Source organism: Protopterus annectens, chromosome 7.part0 (genome assembly GCF_019279795.1).
Source record: "Protopterus annectens isolate FY-2018-M chromosome 7.part0, PAN1.0, whole genome shotgun sequence".
In the NCBI taxonomy this organism is placed as follows: Eukaryota; Metazoa; Chordata; order Ceratodontiformes; family Protopteridae; genus Protopterus; species Protopterus annectens.
Window position 1 is genome coordinate 1,848,170,269 of NC_056739.1, and position 18,474 is coordinate 1,848,188,742.

The following is an 18,474-nucleotide window of genomic DNA, read 5'->3' on the forward strand; positions in this document are numbered from 1 at the left end:
TCAGAAATGAAGATACAGGCATCAGAACCAGAAACCCATGGGGAGGTATAAGGACTGAGAGATTTCTGGCTTGGGAGGACAAGCAGTCTTCACAGCAAGTGACCTTCTCCTGAGGAGCCTTGGTCTGATCTCTACACATCAGAGTCAAGAGCTGCAAAGGCACCATACTGGCGCAGATGCTCTTGAATCTAGGGAAGTCTCCGTTACATGGGCAATTCTGTTTTACCCCCCCCCTTTTTTAATATGGGATTTTTAATATGAGAAGTCTACAGTATACTTAGTCACAGCAGCCTTCTTTAGTTCAGATAATCTTGAAGTCTTTACCCTCAGTCAGTTTGCTGGTTGACTCACGGCACTGCAAGTGTATGCATGTGTAGTCACTGGCAGACACGCGGCACTGTGAGTGCATGCATGTGTAGTCAAGGACACTAACATCTGAAACGTTATAATAGAACATGCAAAGTCTGAATGGATTCCTTCACTTATCAGAAAACTCAAGAAGCCAGGCCAAACCAATGGCCCGAAGAAAACTAGAAAAATATGCATGGATCTGCACTTTGTGCAATTTTCAGTTTGTGCCACAGTATAAGGCCTTTTTCTAACACCTATAATAGGCGCAAAACTCTGGAAGTCAGGCCATATGGTGGTTTGTTTGTGTACAAGTCTCAAAACATTACTACTACTAACTACTACTACTGTAGAAAATACAATGAACATGTGCAGATGTTTAAAATCACTATCACTTGGGGATGTCATACAAGAACAGCCATTATAAATAGGTGATAGCCTAGGATGTCATTCAACAGTCCAAGGCAGAAGAAAACTGGTTATGGTAATGATGGCTCTTTCAGTGTCACAGTTTCTTTGTAGACTTAACTGTTTTCTTTTACCACCAAATGCAGGAGTTTTCCCCTACAATGGCAATTTATAAAGTATGAACATGGACAAAAAACAAAACCTGTAAAACTGAACACATTCTCCTCTTATTACAGATGCTGGACATAACAGGGGGCCAAGGGGAGAAAGGTTCTATTACGCACAACTATATTCTTAGCCAAGTTTAGTTTTACAACATTTCAGAAACTAACAATGAAAAAAAAAAATACTTTAAGCATAATATAGATACAACACATTAACTCTTCAGATAACCATTTCTCGTTACAGTCTGCAAAACATAAGAAAATAATGAATCCCGAGCTAGTGCCAATAAAATAATTTCCAAAAAGTAGTTAATATTACAAATTTAGAAACTAACCATTGCAATATCCTCTTCTTTCAATTTTAGCACTTAGTGATATGGGACCAGTTGTAAGAAGCCAGCAACCAACTGTTTGTTCTTTGCTTCGTGACACCGGAGACTGTAAAAAGAAATAAAATAAAATAAATGACTTAAAAACTGCATAATGTTAAAACTGATATGAAACAGAAGTTATGTCTTACCATAACATTTCATTTGTAATGTTGATCCTCGTTCAGTCATTACGCATCGGTTTCGGTTCTGACCTCGGAACCGAGCCGGCCATTTTTCCAAGCTCGCTTCAGCTACAAACTCTCGAGCTAAACTCTTACCCATAATCCCCCTCTCCGTTACCTCAGATTGAGTTTGCAAGTCAAAAGAAGGTAGAGGCCATCTCTGGTCAAATGACCTAAGAGAACCGGATGGTGAGATCCACTAGAAGCCACAGGAGGGGGAAGGAGGGAGGGCCGTAATGACTGAACGAGGATCAACAATACAGATGGAATGTTATGGTAAGACATATTTTCTTTATTGGATATTGTTAATCCTCGTTCATTCCTTACGCATGGGACAGAGTCCCCAGCTACCTCTATTCCTGGGAGGCTCTCATGGAAGGACATTCCTGAGCACCATAGAACCAAAAGATGCTCTTCCCTTGGAGGCCAAATCCAATTTGTAATGATTGATGAAGGTATGAGGCGTAGCCCAAGTTGCAGCTGCACAGATGCCATGTAAAGAAGCTCTGGCATGGAAGGCAGCAAAGTTGCCACAGACCTTGTCGAATGAGCCTTCATGGTAGTGGGCAACAGAATATTACATTGTGCATAAATGAAGGTCACACACCATCTAGCTATTGTGACCTTAGCAACAGCAGATCCTAACCTAGGTCCAGGATAGGCCAAAAATAAATGGTCAGATTTACGAGAGGACCTAGTCCTGTTAAAGTAAAAAACGGATTTGCCTGTGGATACTCTCCTCAGTTTGAATGATTGGGAAAGAAAACTGACAATTCAATGGTTTGAATAATGGACATTTCAGAGATCACTTTTGGCAGAAATGAAGGATTAGTTCTCAAAGACACTATCTCTATGAAAAATCAAGGATGGACTCTGATGTATAAAGCTTGAAGCTCAGATAAGTCTGGCAGAAGTAATGGCGACCAAAAACAAGGCTTTCCATGACAAATATCTGAGGTCACAAGAAGCTGGTTCGAAGGGTGGCATTGTCACAGCTTGTAGAACTAATGATAGATCCCATGGCTGAATAGGTTCTCTAAAAGGTGGTTTTAGATGATTCAAACCTTTTATGAAGGTCTTGCACAATTTGTGTGACATAAGAGAGGAGTCTTGGACACCCTCATGGAAATTAGATATTGCAGCCAAATGAACTCTAATGGTAGAGGCCGATAGACAGATTGAAAAAGGTCGGCCAGATACTCTAGTATTATTGACACTGGTGCTGAGAAGGGTTCTACTTGTTTTTCTTTCAGCAAACAGGTAAATCTTTTCCACTTGCTTAGATAAGTAATTCTAGTGGAAGACTTATGAGATGCAATGAGAATGTCACGTACTGGTAAGGAAAGATCATTCTGCCTGGCAATCAAGGGAATTGGAGTAGCCAAGCTGTGAGCTTCAGGCTGTCCAAGTTGGGATGAATCAGGTTCTGCGGATGAGAGATCAACTCCAGGGTTGGATAGAGAATCCATGGTCGATCTAGTAGGTGAGGCCAAAGGAAGGGGAACCAAATCTGACGAGGCCAATATGGTGCTATGAGGATCACCTTGCTCTTCAACCGACGGGCTTTCTTCAGAAACTGGGGAATGAGGGGAAAAGGTGGGAATGCATAAAGAAGACCAGAGGGCCAATCGTGGACTAGAGCGTCCCTGGGTGACTGTCCCAGAGAGGGAATCAGGGCAAAGTAGTTGCTGGATTTGTAGTTGGTCGGGGATGCAAAGAGGTCGCAGCAAGGACAGCCCCACCGGTGAAGATCTCCGCCGCTATCAGGGGATTCAGGGACCACTCACGAGGTTGTAGAATGCACCTGCCGAGTCTGTCTGCTATCACGCTGGAACTCCCGGGAATGTGCGTTGCTAGAAGAAAACTGTCGGTAGTTATTGCCCATTGCCATATCCTCATGGCCTCTCGACAAAGGGGGTAACATCTGGTTCCACCTTGTTTGTTGATGTACCAGACGACCGCCATCGACCCAGACGGCAGCTGGGGATGGAATGCTTGCAATGCCAGAAGCACTGCCCTCCGCTCTAGAACATTTATATGCAGTTGGGCCTCCAATTCGGACCAAGTGCCCTGGACTGTGTCTCTGACATAGCCCCCACCCCATCAGGGAGGCATCTGTGGTCACTGTGGCCTTGGGTTGCTGGGGGGAGTAGGGGCGAGACCATTGTGACGGATTGTGTGTCATCCACCAAATTAAATCCTGTTTGCACCTGTGGGTTACTCGAATCTTGGCTGAAAGAGGATGCTGAAAAGGATACCATTGGGTGCGCAGTAGCCATTGTAGAAGCCTCATATGAAACCTGGCCAGGGAAACAATGGTGATAGAGGCTGCCATGGAACCCAACAGCTGTATGACGGAGTGAGCTGTGGATTTCTCTCCTGAAAGGATTGGGATCAGTTGCTGCATTATCCTTAGAATTCTGTGCTCTGGAATGGCAGCTCTGCAGTTCTTTGTATCCAGGATAACTCCTATGAATACTGTGGACTGAAATGGGGTGAGATTGGAGTTTTGCCAGTTTATGGTTATGCCTAGCCTTTGTGCAGCGAGGAGAGAGTATGCCAGGGCTTCTTCCAGTAGATGTTTGGTGGGGGCGGAAATAAGCCAGCCGCCTAGGTATGGAAACACCTGGAATCCTTGTAGTCGCAAGTCAGCTATGACGACTGCCATGCACTTTGTGAACACTATGGAGGCTGTAGAGAGTACGAAGGGCAGTACTCTGAACTGGTAGTGACTGGCTCCCGCACAGAAATGTTCTTGATGGCCTGTCCACTTTTATGTGGTAGTACGCATCTTGAAGATCTATCGAGCACATCCAATCGTCTTTTTCCAAAAGCAGAAGGATAGACTGTATTGTGACCATCCGGAATTTTTGTACTCTCACAAACTTGTTCAATACACTGAGATCCAAAATTGGTCTCCAGTCCCCAGTTTTCTTTGGCACCAAAAATAGTAGAGTAGAATCCAGATCTTATCTGGTCTGGAGGGACTATTTGGATGACTCTCTTTCTTAGCAGCTTTTCTATCTCTAGTGCTGCTTCTTCCCTTTGACAGGGTGGAATGTCGGGAAGGTTTTTTAAAGGAACAGGACAAAGATCGAAGGGGATATGATAACCTCTGGTTATAATCCTTTGTACCCAAGAATCGGTGGTGATGGTTAGCCATGCAGAAGGGTACAAAGAGAAACGACCCCCAACCACCTCCAGAGCAAAGAAGTTGAGCCGCTCTTCAGGAGCGCTGGTAGAATTGGCCAGGGAAAAAGCACCCCTGGAACCCTGGTTAATGCAGATCCCCTCTGCCCCGAAAGGAGCGTCTTCCCTGTGAGTTTCCCCCTCTGCCTCTGGGGGAGAACTCTGCCTGTGTGTCACGGAAAGGACCCCGAAATTTCTTAAACCATATCTTCCCACTCTTTTGGTTTCGGGAGAAAGCACGGTGAGGGGAATAATAACGGACACCTACGGCAGAAAGGGTCTTACCGTCCTGTTCACATCTGGCCAGTGTGCTTTTAACTTTGGGTCCAAACAACGAAGAGGTCTCAATGGGAGCATTAAGAAAGGAAGCCTTAAAAGGTTCTGTGAAATTGCACAAGCACATCCAGGCTTGTCGTCTCAAGACCACAGCTGAACCCGCCGCTCTAGCTGCTCCTTCTGATGCGTGAGATATCAGTCGCATAGAGGAGTTAGATACGGACTCAATGGTGGCCAGCTGAGAGGCCACTTTGTCACGGACCTCATCAGACACGGCACCAGCCAAAGTTTCAGACATCTCAGGAATCAGATCCCTTTAAAGCCTGGCAAAGTGTGCCATATAAAATTCAGGGACCTGATAGTAAAGGTTGCCGATGCAAAAGATGCACTTCCCTATCCTGTCCAGGGCCCGGGACTCCTTGTTAGGCGGATGGACAGTCTAGCTTTCATCTTCTGCCAGATCCTTTTTTTGTTGCGGCTGCCACCACCAAAGCATCCACAGGAAGACCTTTAGACCAATGGAGATCTGTAGCAGGAGGGGACACAATCTTATCTGGCCTATGGGGAATAGCCTCGACTGTGTTAGGAGCCTTCCACGCATGCTGCATGATGAGCCGGAAAAGTTCATCGGCAGGTGCAGTAACCCAGGAGGTAGGGGGTCGGGCGCGAAAGGCCTGCAGGAAAACAGACTCCTCAGAAGTCGGATTAGAGGGCTGCCAGTCACCTCTCTGTTTAAGGATTTCGAGGATATCACCAAAGGATACCTCAGAGGGTAACCGAGGGGATCCTTCCCCCTCATCAAGGTCTGTGTCTTCAGTGAGGGACTCCTCTGTGGATTCCATGTGCTTCCTCTTGCACAAACTTTTCCAGTGGACTTCCTCAGAGGCAGAAGCTGGGGAAGACAGCAGAAAGGGGGTTTCCTGTGGGAATACGTCCTGAGGCCCTTGTACCCAGTGTCCGCTAGGAGCGACTTGTGAAAACAGTGTACCAGGGAAGGGCTGGGGGATAGACAGCACAGTATCACCAGCAGAAGCCAGAACCCTATCCATCAGTTGAAAGGCTGGTCCACCTGAAGAGGGGTGTGTGTCCAGGACAGGTGTCACCCCTCCCCTAAGTGGCTCAGCCTGCCGACTCGGAGTCCCCGGATGGCTGTGGAACAGCAAATTATGCATGTCACAACTGCCACCCTGGGTCGTAGCAAAAGTCTCCTGCCACAAAGGCAACTGCTGTTCCTTAGTGAGATCCATAAAGGGAACCGCAGAGGGGGAAGACTGTGCTATATCAATGGACTTCAAAGGCAATGAAGGAGGAGAATAAGAAGAGGTGTTTGGAGATGGGTGATCACCTCCCAAGGAAGGATAGGTCCTGGGGAGCGGGATACCTCTGGCCAGAAGCACTTGATCCACAAGACACAACAGGTCATGTTCGGAAAGGCTTTTAGTGGACCTCACTGAGACCAAAGTTGGAACAGACAAAATTGGAGCCAATAACTGAGACGTCGGTTCCGAGTAAGATGTCTGAGCCGACGTGGCCAAGGTCTGCACCGGTGCCGATGCAGTAGTCGTAAGTGTCTGAACAGAGGAGCCCCTCAGTGCCGATATAATAAAAAGCTACAGGGGGAAGATGGAGCAGAGATCACTGATGGTGCCGAAGGTCTAGGCACCAAAAGCACTGGGGCTGACTGACCAATAGCACAGGGTGGGGGTCAACAGATAAGTGGGACACACCCAAGCAATAAATGCACAAAGAGTGTGCATCTGAAGTAGGTAATTTGTGTCCACAATCAGAACACCTTTTGAATCCCGGACTACCTTTCTTATATGCCATGATAGAAAAAGGGGACAGTAAAAAGGGTACCAGCAATGGTACAAAAGAATACCCGAAGGTATGAAGAAAAGATTACCAACGATGGTAAGGGAGAAATACCTCACGGTAAAAGGTGCAGAGTAAAGAAAAGAAAACTGAAGAAAATATGGTCGCTAAATGCGATAGGGTAAGAGACAACAAAATAGAAACTTTTGACAGAAAAAGTTATATATAGGACTAGTCTGACAACAAACATCTATACACAGCTCAAGAGAAGCAGCTTGACATGACCGAATGGCAACATGGCAAACTAAATCTGGGGTAACAGGGAGAGGGGGATTATGGGTAAGCGGTTAGCTCGAGAGTTTGTAGCCGACGCGAGCTTGGAAAATGGCCGGCTCGGTTCCGGGGTCGGAACAGATACCCATGCGTAAGGAATGAACGAGGATTAACAATATCAGATCTATTTTTGTAGTTACACTGACTAAAGAGGAATAAAAAAAAGGATACAAACACAGAATAAAAATGGGTTTCTTAACCAGTTTAAATGCTTCGACTATTCACCTCTTCCAAACTTTAAAGGAGAAAGTACAGTTGTGTACCTACCATAAATGTAGATGTTAGAGTGCATTCACTGTTGCAATCATTACACTTGGGTTATCCTGCTGGCAGTCGGCCCGAATTCCAAAGTCTTGGTCCGGCATCGGCTGCTGTCACCTCTTCCCTGACGTCAGTGCGCCAGGGGTATAAAAGATGCAGCAGACGCCATTTTCTTCAGTTTTTCTTGCCTCAGATGTCAGGTGCCCCCAAAAGGGTAGGCTAAAAATCATTGCTTATAAAAGCATGCACTAAAATAAACAATACCTTCATCTACAAACAAATACACCACATAGGTTGTGTAGGATAGAGAAGTACAGATAAGTCCCAGCAAAGAAAGGGGGATGGTGGGTGGGTAACCTGGACTGCAACAGTGAATACACTAACATCTACATTTATGGTAGGTACACAACTGTACTATGTTCGTGTGTTTCACTGTTGCAGTCACTACACTTGGGTTGAATCCCTAAGCTGAGGTTGGGCGGCTGGGTCTAAATAGAATTAGGAGTGGCTATAAGGCCCTGCAAAACTGCAGTGGCAAAGCCTGCTCTGGATTTAGAGTAGAGTAAAGAGGCAAGTGGATTTAGAGTAGAGGCAAGTGTTTGTGCTTAGTAAAAAAGAAAGTGTGCACTGAAGTCCATGTTGCAGCCTCCAAAATATCCTTGGTTGGTACTCCTCCGAGGAAGGCTGCTGAGGTGGCTTCTGCCCTGGTAAAATGTGGTCTAATGCCCTTAGGCACTGATTTGCCATGTTGTGAATAGCAGAAATGAATGCAGTGTCCTATCCATTTTTAAATAGTCTGCTTTGGGATGGTCTTTCCTTGTGATCCTGCAGCATATGCCACTAAAAGTTGCTCAGTCTTTCGGAAAGCTTTAGTTTTGTCCAAGTAGAAGCGTAGCTGTCTGTGTATGCCCAAAGAATGCAGAAGTCCCTCCCCTTTACTCTGCGGGTTTGGGTAAAAAGTAGGCAAATGAATGGTTTGGTTAAGAGCCACACTGGACACTACCTTAGGCATATATGTTGGGTTTGTCCTTAGAGAAACCCTGTCCAGATGGAAGATAATAAAAGGTTCCACAGCCATTAGTGCCTGTTAAGACTCTTCTTGCTGAAGTTATTGCTAGGAGCAGAGCTGTTTTCCATAAGAATTTTATCTCGGCTGTATTGGCTGGCTCAAAAGGAGGCAGTGTGAGTTTTTCCAAAGACAAAATTGAGGTCCCATGCAGGTATTGGTGCTCTCCTTGGAGGTCTTATGTTTTTGGCCCCCCTGAGGAACTGCCTAAGCAATGGATGTGAAAAAATACGTGGGTCTGTATTGTAATGAGCTGAAATGGCAGAGGCATGGATCTTGATCGATAAGGATATGCCTTTGTCCAGCATCTCAGTTAGATATTGTAAAATCTGAGGAATATTTGGAACAAGCGTGTCAATTCCTTGTGCCTGGTTCCAAGCACAGAATCTTTTCCATTTCTCTGCATAAGATTTTCTGGTGCTGGGCTTCCTGGCCTCCAAAATAACATCCATAACTGCTTTAGAGAGAGGTGTACTCTGAATGGTTACAGTATCCACCATGCAGCTAGATTTAGAGTTTTGAGTTGGCTGTGCAGGATCTGATTGTTTTGTTGGGTCAGTAAATGAGGAATTTGAGGCAATGTCCAGGCTGGGCCTTGGGACAAGCTTCTTACTGGGTACCAATGTTGGCGTGGCCAATCCGGGGCAATCAGTATCATCTGTGACTTCTCTTGTCTGACCTTTAGGAGTTCCTTGGGGAGGAGAGGCAGTGGAAGAAAGGCATATACTGTAAGGTTGTTCCAGCTGAATGACAAAGCATCCACTTTCCATGCTTGTTTGTGATAAGTCCTTGTGCAGAATCTCTGAAGTTGGCAGTTGTGAGGGGAGGCAAAAAGATCTATGTCTGGGCATCCCCATTTCCTTATGCCGAAAATTTGTGGATCTAGTTTCCACTTGTGAGGGTCCATGAGGTTTCTGCTTAGTTCGTCTGCCAGAGCATTTGTTTTTCCTGGCGGGAATTGTGCTTGCAGGTGTACATGGTAGGTCAAAGCTGTGTTCCACAAAATCATGGCTTGTCTGCAGAAGGGGTAGGAATGTGTGCCTCCCTGCTTGTTTATGTACCACATGACTGTGGTGTTGTCAGTCTTTATCAGCAGCTGTCCTGGATGAAGTAGGTCCTTGAAGGCTGTCGGGGCATTTTTTACAGCTAGCATCTCTTTCTGATTGATGTGTAGATGCCTTTGGCTGGGGGGGCCATGTGCCCTGAACACATTTTCCTGCCATGTGGGCCCCCCAGGCATAATCTGCTGCATCTGTTGTTAGTGTTTGCCTGGCTGTGGGTAAAGTGAATGGCTGTCCCTTGTTGTGGTGACAGCCCTGTGCCCACCATCGGAACTCCTGTTGCAGGCAGGGAATGAGTGAAATTAATGATTCCAGGCTGTGGCAATGTTGAGTCCAAACACTTTTTAGGTACCACTGTAGTTTCCTCATATGCAGTGTTGCATATGGAATTAGCAGAATGCAGGAGGCCATGTAGCCCAGAGCCTGCAGAATTTTTCTTGCAGCTAACTGGGTCTTTGTTGCCATGCTTTCGAAGTAAGAAGTCAGTTGCCTTTGTTGGTCTGGCGTGAGATAAGCCATCTGGGCAGTTGTATTTAAGCTTGCACCCAGGAATATTATCTCTTGAGAGGGTACTAGTTTTGATTTATTTTCGTTTACTGTGTACCCTAGGCAAATTAGTAATATTTTTACAAACGTCAGATGCTTTAGTAGAATGTCTTTGGTCTCTGCTTGAATAAGGCAGTTGTCCAAGTATGGATATATTTGAATTCCTCTGTCTGCAAAATGTAATTACTGGTGCCAGGTATTCTGTGAAGACCCTGGGCGCAGTAGATGAGCCAAAGGGCAGTGCAGAGAATTGGTAGTGCATTCAGCCAGCTATGTCTGTAAGATTGTCTGATTGGGACATGCAGGTATGCCTCTTTGAGGTCCAAAGTTACAAGCCAAGCCTTCTTGCCCAGCATGGGCAGAAGCTGCTGCAGAGTCAACATTTTGAATTTCAAAACGTCCAGAAAAGTATTTAGAATAGACAGGTCCAGAAGCGGTCTCCATGCTTTGTCCTTTCTTGGTACTAAGAAAAGTCTTGAGTAAAATCCTTGTCCCTGTCCCTGCTCTTCTTGTGGCACTGGCTGAGAGACTATATTTAGGACACATTTGTCCTAGGTAATCATGTGCCAATTTTGTGAAAAAAGTGCTAGCTTTCCCCCTAAGGGTGCTGCCAAAAGACAAATGCTTGGCATTGGCAGAGGGAAGTCATTGGGACCGTTTCCTATATGGCTGTGATTTGTCTTCTCCGCTTTTGGAGGTAGAAGCACCACATTGTTTGGGCCTGTATGAGCCCTGGGGCTGTTGTCTGCCTCTAGGGCGTCTGTATCTGCCTCTTTGTGGCCTGTCTGACAAGGGAAAGGACCAATTCTTAGAAGGCCAGCTCCTGCTAAATCTGGGTGGCTGTACCTGTAAGAAATCCTTCACTGTCTGCATAGATTTAGCTTTATCCTCCATTTTCTTCAACACCTCTTCTGCCTTAACATCAAACAAAGTATCATGCTGTAAAGGAGCATACAATAAGTTTGCTTTAACATGATCAGGCAGAGTCTGTTCCTTTAACCAAGCATGCCTTCTAATGACAGAACCTGTTACAGCGGCCCTGCAAGAGGCCTCCAGTGAATCATAACCACATTGCAAAGTATGTTTTCCCACTTGTTCAGCTGCATGCAATAAATCCTGCAATTCCTTGTTCTCAGAACATTCAGAATTTGTCAACATTTTCTGTTTTAACAAAGACATTAAATATTGCTGATATTTAAGCATATGAAACTGACAATTTAAAGCCCTTACAGCCAAGGTAGCAGAAGTGTAAACTCCCCCCCCCCATCTGTCCAGTGCCCTAGAATCTCTGAGGGGACAGTTTGCAGTAGCAGCCTTGACCCCTTTGGGACCATGAGAAATAGTTTCTGGGTCAGCAGCAGGGTTTTTATATAGAAATGTATGAGAATCTGGAACAATGTAGTATCTGTCTGGCTTAACAGGTGCAGGATGTAAAGAGTCGGGAGACAGGCCTGACTCTGAAAATACATCATCTACAAAGTCTAGACAGGAAGAATAGCAAGAGGTCTGTGCTGAGGTAGTAAAAGAAAGTCTCAGAGCCTTTTCTTAGAATCTGAATAATCTTGGCTCTCCCAGTGGAAATGCTCCCTTATGGTATACAGGGTTTCCCCAAATGAGTAATCCTCAGGAGAAGAAGCTGAAGGAATAGATTCTTCAGCATCAGAATCCTCATAGGGAGGAATAGAGTATGCCTGTTCTGAAGAGGAGTCAGAGGAAATGGAAACCTGATCAGAGGAATCATATTCAGTGTCTTGCCTAGGCCTCTTATCAGGGGGGGGGGGGGGGGGGGATGGGAACCCCTGATCAAAGTAATTAGGTCTTCGGCCATTTTGAGCATCTGTTTCTTAGGCATGGAAGTCTGTCCTGGAGAATGCTGTACTTGTTTCCTTGTCTTTAAAACTGTTTTAGTCTTTGATGCTGAAGTTGGCTTGATATAAAGCTGTGTAGGTCTGAAAACACCCTCAGAAGCCGATGCCTGCTCAGCGACTCTGGACCCATCTGAGGGATTAGTTTCCGAAGGCCCAATACCTTGAGTATCCAGAGGCCTAGTTGTCTCCACGTGGGAGTCAGAGGCGGCCTGTGGCTCTGAGGTAGCGGGTGTCAGGGGCTGCGAAAGCGCCTCACTGAGAACCGGCGACTGGCCTAGAAGAGGCTTAGTCGGTTTTGGACCTCGGATGCCTGTCCTTTTTTTTCCTTGCGCTTTTTATGAACTCTGTCGTCGGCTGTTCCGATGGCATTATGTAGTTAAACCTTCGGCCAAAGTAAAGAAAAGCAAAATCGTTCCGACGCTAAGTGCATTGGTTAAATCTAGCACAAAACCGACAACTAACAACGTCGTGGTCAGGGCCTAGGCAAGGAATACAGTAAGAATGAAAATCCTTATGAGGTATTTGCTTCCCACAAGAAATACAATTGTTAACTTTTTCTGACATCGGTCTGGAGCAAGAAAAAAAAGTTTCCCCAATGGGGTACTTAGCTTTATAGAAGACTTTGGATCTGAAATTCGAAAATCTCAGGAGTCGGCCGACCAGCACTTGCGAACTGCTTTTGCTTCGGGCACTGCGCGGCAAGAAGACTGAAGAAAATGGCGTCAGCTGCATCTTTTATACCCCTGGCGCACTGACGTCAGGGAGGAGGCGACAGCAACCAACGCTGGACCAAGACTTTGGAATTCAGGCCGACTGCGGGTAGCCTGCCAGCAGGATAACCCAAGTATAATGACTGCAACAGTAAAACACGATGAACATCTGCATCTGCAGACTCAAATAAAATTTATTTCATCATGGTTTGGAGTTTCCTACATTTTAACAGCACTCTGGGACTATTTACAGGCTTTTAAATATTTTTACACGTAATTTAGGAGCCTGACCATGTGAGGTCTGGCATCCTGAAGTAATTCGGACAGTTTAGTCTACCTCTAGGTATCCCGCAATGCAGTGCTGTCTGTAAAAGATTACATCATGCAGGCCTTTCTTCCTAAAGGTCCGTTCACTGCATTGATTTTACATGCATGCACTGCTGTCTTTCCCCCAGTTAGTCACATTTCATGCCGTTCAATGACTACGTAAAACACATACAAGGCAAATGCCACAGAACAGACTTTCAAAGTGCGTTTTACCTTTTTGCTGCTACTTTTTAGAATGGCTAAATTGCAGTCTTTTGTGAACCCTGAACTGTACTACTTTGACTCATCTCCCATCCCCTTCACACCTAACTTCCCCAGCTGTCAAAGTACTAGGGGTAATTTGAGCTGTTACCCTGCAGCTCACAGCAGGAGACTTGACTTGTACTGTTGCCTTTACTTTCTGTAAGGGTAGGGAAAGGACCAGGGAGCTGTGACATCACAGCATTGGTGTTTTTTTTTTTTTTTTAGGACAGTCGTGGTGATGTCAGTTTGGGGAGGGAATTGGCCAGAAAACCCACCCATGCTGTGATGTCACAGCTCCCTGGTCTGGACTGACTCCTGAGGGACTCAAGAATTCTCTTACCATGACAACATTCCTCTTGGAAAATTCCAGAAACACCATCTGGTATAACAGATGGGAGAGTAAGGTCAAGACCTTCTTCTAGCAATTGCAAACACCTGGACGCAGACTCTGCACATATCAGCAAGTCACCCAAGTATGGAAATATGTGAATGCCCAGAGTCCAACAGTGGTCCACTACTGGGCAAGGCATTTGGTGAACACTCTCACACTCAAAGGGTGACTGGGGTAACTTGTTAAAGGCCTGTGCCATGTCTTGACATAGTCATAAGTTGGGAGGGGAGGTATCCTTTTTAGGAAAGGAACCCTTCTTTTTTGGTTAAGTGTTGCGGTCATCCTGTCATTTCCTTTTATTGCTTTGGTTCTTATTTAGCTGGCACTTCTTGTTTGTTAAAGTTATTTTGCTTAAAAGGATGAGACCTCAGAAATATCGAACATTTTCTTTTGACATTCCTTGCATCAAGTTACCTCCGTCACCCCAGTATTTAAAGGATCTGATTAGCTGGTGTACCAAACATACAATTAGACTCTAGGAACATTCAAAATGTCATTTTTTTCATCAAATCACAAAAATTCTGAGTGTGCAACGAATACCTCCTAATCACTGCTGACAATGCTGCATTTCTAGAAATAGTATCAGCTCCCTACAAGGTACTTCTAAAGCACATTTTGACACCGGAGAATTGACAAAGTAACTTTAACACAGACCTTTTGCTCTGCAGGCAACGATGCAGCAACTGTATATGCCTCTCAACACAAACTTCTACATAGTCAAAACACTTCCACGCTGGATTGTACCAGCTTCTTCCCACAAAATTCTAGTCACTTGCTGAATTTATCTTAAAGGACTAGGTCAGAAGACATGGTCTTCTTATTAGCAAAAGTTGATGGGGACACAGAGGCAGGGTCCACAGTTGACGGAGGCCAGGCAAAGCTGAGGTAACCCAAATTTGTCAAAACACCTTCTTAGGCACATCATCAATAAAGAGGGAAGTAATATAAGCTTTCTTGAAGATATCATCAGATGCAGGGATTAACAGAGTAAAGGCGTCAATGTCTGGGGCCTAATCTTCCAAGAGATCATAAACCCTGTTAATCTTGGGGACAGACAGAGATAGCTCTCAGATTAATACATCTTTAATGATGGGCACCTTTACCTGTTAGTCAGCGAAATAAGACAGATCAAAGTCCTCAGACACAGACTCTCCTTCAACAGGAAGAACCTTAGTGGATTGAGCAGTTCTGGAACTGCTGGTTTTACTCAACACAGGGTATGCACTGGTGATCACCTTGGAGGCCTTAAGTTTTTGGCTCCTCTGAGGTACTGCTTTAATAAAAGGATTAAAAAAGATTGGTGGCTCTGTATTGTAATGAGCCGAAAACGGCAGAGGCATGAATTTTAATTGATGAAAAAGATAGGCCTTTGTCCAACATCTCAGTTAAGTATTGCAAAATCTGAGGAATATTTGGAGCAGCTGTATCAGATCCTTGTGCCTGGTTCCAAGCACAGAATCTCTTCCATTTTCCAGCATAAGATTTTGTAGTACTAGGCCTCCTGGCTTCCAAAATGACATCCATCACAGCTTTACTGAGAGATGTGTTTTGTATGACTACATTAACCACCATGCCTCCAGGTTTAAAGTATTGAGTTGGATGTGCAGGATCTGATTGTTTTGCTGGGACAGTGGAGGAGGTATGTGAGGTAAGATCCAAGCTGGGCATTGAGACAAGTTCCTTAGGATTGGATACCAGTACTGGCGGGGCCAGTCTGGGGCAATCAGCATCATCTTTGGCTTCTCCTGTCTGACCTTTAGGAGTACTTTGGGGAGGAGAGACAGTGGAGGAAAGGCATATACTGATAGGGCATCCACTTTCAATGCTCGTCTGTGATAAGTCCTTGTGCAGAATCTTTTTAGTTGGCAGTTGTGAGGGGAGGCAAATAGATCTATGTCCGGGCATCCCCATTTCCTAGTTATCATGCTGAAGACTTGTGGATCCAGCTGCCACTCTTGGGGATCCATGAGGTTTCTGCTTAGTTAGTCTGCTAGAGTGTTTTCCTTTCCTGGTGGGAATTGTGCCTGCAGATGTACTTGTAAGTCAATGCTGTGTCCCACAAAGTCATGGCTAGTCTGCAAAGGGGATAAGAATGTGTGCCCCCCTGCTTTTTTATATACCACATGACCGTGGTGTTGTCCGTCTTTATCAGTAGTTGTCCCAGATTAAGTAGGTCCTTGAAGGCTGTCAGTGCATTTTAAACAGCTAGCATCTCTTTTTGATTGATATGTAGATGCATTTGGTTTGAGGACCATGTGCCCTGAATGCATCTTCCTGCCATGTGGACCACCCAGGCATAATCTGATGCATCTGTTATTAGTGTCTGCCTGGCTGGGGATAATGTGAATGGCTGACCCTTGTTCTGGTGACAAGCCTTCCGCCCACCATCGAAACTCCTGTTGCAGGCAGGGAATGACAATAATCATTGTTTGCAGGAAGGGAATGACAGTAATAATTGTTTCCAGGCTGTGGCAATGTTGAGTCCAACACTTTCTAGGTACCACTGAAGTTTCCTCATATGCAGTCTTACATATGGAATTAGTAGGATGCCATGAAGCCCAAAGCCTGCAGAATTTTTCTTGCAGATAGCTGGGCTTTTGTTGCCAACATTTTGAAATAGGTAGTCAGTTGCCTTTGTTTGTCTAGCATTGAGATAAGCCATCTGGGCAGTTGTATTTAAGCTTGCACCCAGGAAAATTATCTCGAGAGGGTAATAGTTTTGATTTCTTTTATGTTGACTGTGTACCCTAGGCATATTAGAAGTCTTTTCACAAACGCTAGATGCTGTAGAAAAACGTCCTTGTTCTCTGCTTGAATTAGACAGTCATCCAAGTAAGGATATATTTGTATTCCTCTGTCTGCAGAATGCAATTACTGGTGCCAGGCACTTTGTAAAGTCCCTGGGCACAGTAGATAATCCAAAGGGCAATGCAGAGAATTGGTAATGCATTGAGCCAGTCTTAAATTTGAGGTATCTTCTGTAGGATTGTCTGATTGGGACATGCAGGTATATGCAGGTATGCCTCTTTCAGGTCTAAAGTCACAAGCCAAGCATTCTTGCCCAGCATGGGCAGAAGATGCTGCAAAGTCAACATTTTGAATTTTGGTATATCCAGGAATGTGTTCAGAATAGATAGGTCCAGTATTGGTTTCCAGGCCTTGTCCTTTCTGGGTACCAAGAACAGTCTAGAGTAAAATCCTTGTCCCTGCTCTTGCTCCGGTACTTGCTGAATGGCCCCCATGTGCATGAGGGATGAGACTTGTTTTTGCGCCTCTGAGCATTCATTTTTTGGCAGATCTGGCCAGCCGTTTGCTTTTGGCAGGGTATGGAAATGGAACTTGTAGCCTTGTGACACCATATTTAGAACCCACATGTCCTGGGTTATAATTTGCCAATTTTGAGAAAAAAAAGTGCTAATTTTCCCCCTAAGGGTGCTACCAGGAGATAAGTGCTTGGTGCAGGCAGGGGTTTCCTGTATGGTTGTGATTTGTCTTCTCCAACTTTGTAGGTAGAAGCACCCCATTGCTTTGACCTGTATGAACCTTGCACCTGGGATCTGCCTCTAGGGCATCTGGATCTGCCCCTTTGAGGTCTGTCTGACACAGGAAAGGACCAATTCTTTGTAGGCCAGTGTGTCTACTAAACCTAGGTGGCTGTACTTGTAAAAATCTGACAGTCTGCATAGATTTAGCTTTGTCCTCAATTTTCTTTAACACGTTTTCTGCCTTAACACCAAACAAAGTATCATGCTGCAAAGGTTGTTGCTGTGTCTTCCGGCTTTTCCCGGTTAGGGATCGCCACAGCGGAACTCAGTCCGCTAATGATTGGCAGTGGATTTTTACATGCAGAGTTGCCAGCCCTGACGCACAACCTTCAACAAAGGTACGCCCATTCACACATGTTTCCACACAGAAGACGCTCTAGCTGAGAATCGAAGAGGACAACATCTTACTATGAGGCGACAATGCTACCGCAGCACCACCACCGCAGTATCATTGCATCTAATAATTTAACTTTGACATGACCAGGCAGATTTTGTTCCTTTAACCAAGCATGCCTCCTAATTACAGAATCCGTAACTGCGGCCCTGCAGGAAGCCTCCAAAGAATCAAAACCACATTGGAAAGTATGCTTTCCAACTCGTTCAGCTACATACAATAAATCCTGCATTTCCTTGTTTTCTGCACATTCAGAGTTTAACAACATTTTCTGTTTAAGCAATGCCGTGACATGTTGCTGATATTTCAGCATATGAAACTGACAGTTTAAGACCCTTATAGCCAAGGTAGCAGATGTGTAAACCTTTTTTCCCCCATCTATCCAGTGCCCTAGAATCCATTTATTTTCTTGGTGGTATGCACTGATGTCATCATTATTAGTGTCTTCCCATGATAAAATTGGTGGTCACCTCAGACTATTCATGAGGAGTACTAAACCTTTGCGGGAAAACACAGTGGCAGTGCTTCCATCTACATCAACATAAACTTGTTGCCTGCTAGGAAACTGGTGGAGAATCTATGCCATTCTCCTCTTTGGTAAAATGAAGGGGATGAAACATTTTGCAAGAGAATCATAATCTACTTACTTTTGAACATCACCTTCCTTGGTACCTTAGGATTAAAAGGCAGTCCGAAAAGAAAGATACGCTCAGGGGCTGCTGATAAAGTTTGACTTCCCCATCCTCCTGTACAGAATGCAAGCCTAACAGCTCAGTTAAGGACTTTTTAGAAAGATGAAAAGGTCCAAGTGTTGAAAAAGCAAAGGATTGGGAGGGATATACAAGTTTTTTTGCATACTTAGCACTGAGCTCGATACCACTGCATGATTTTGAACCCAGAGCTCCAGCATCAACTGGTGCAAGTATAAGCGCACTAGCATCAACACTAAAAGGGTTAGCACAGACTGTGAAAAGACCTC

The 18,474-nt window shown here is 45.0% G+C and overlaps 1 protein-coding gene across 1 annotated transcript in view; it reads right to left on the reverse strand.

Annotated features, from left to right (window-relative positions):
- Positions 1 to 18,474, reverse strand: part of ARRDC4 (arrestin domain containing 4) — a 67,743-nt gene that overhangs the window by 36,530 nt on the left and 12,739 nt on the right. Inside the window, exon 4 of the mRNA XM_044078337.1 lies at positions 1,256 to 1,358. Within this exon, the coding sequence (XP_043934272.1) occupies positions 1,256 to 1,358 (103 nt within the window). The remainder of the gene's footprint in view (positions 1 to 1,255; positions 1,359 to 18,474) is intronic.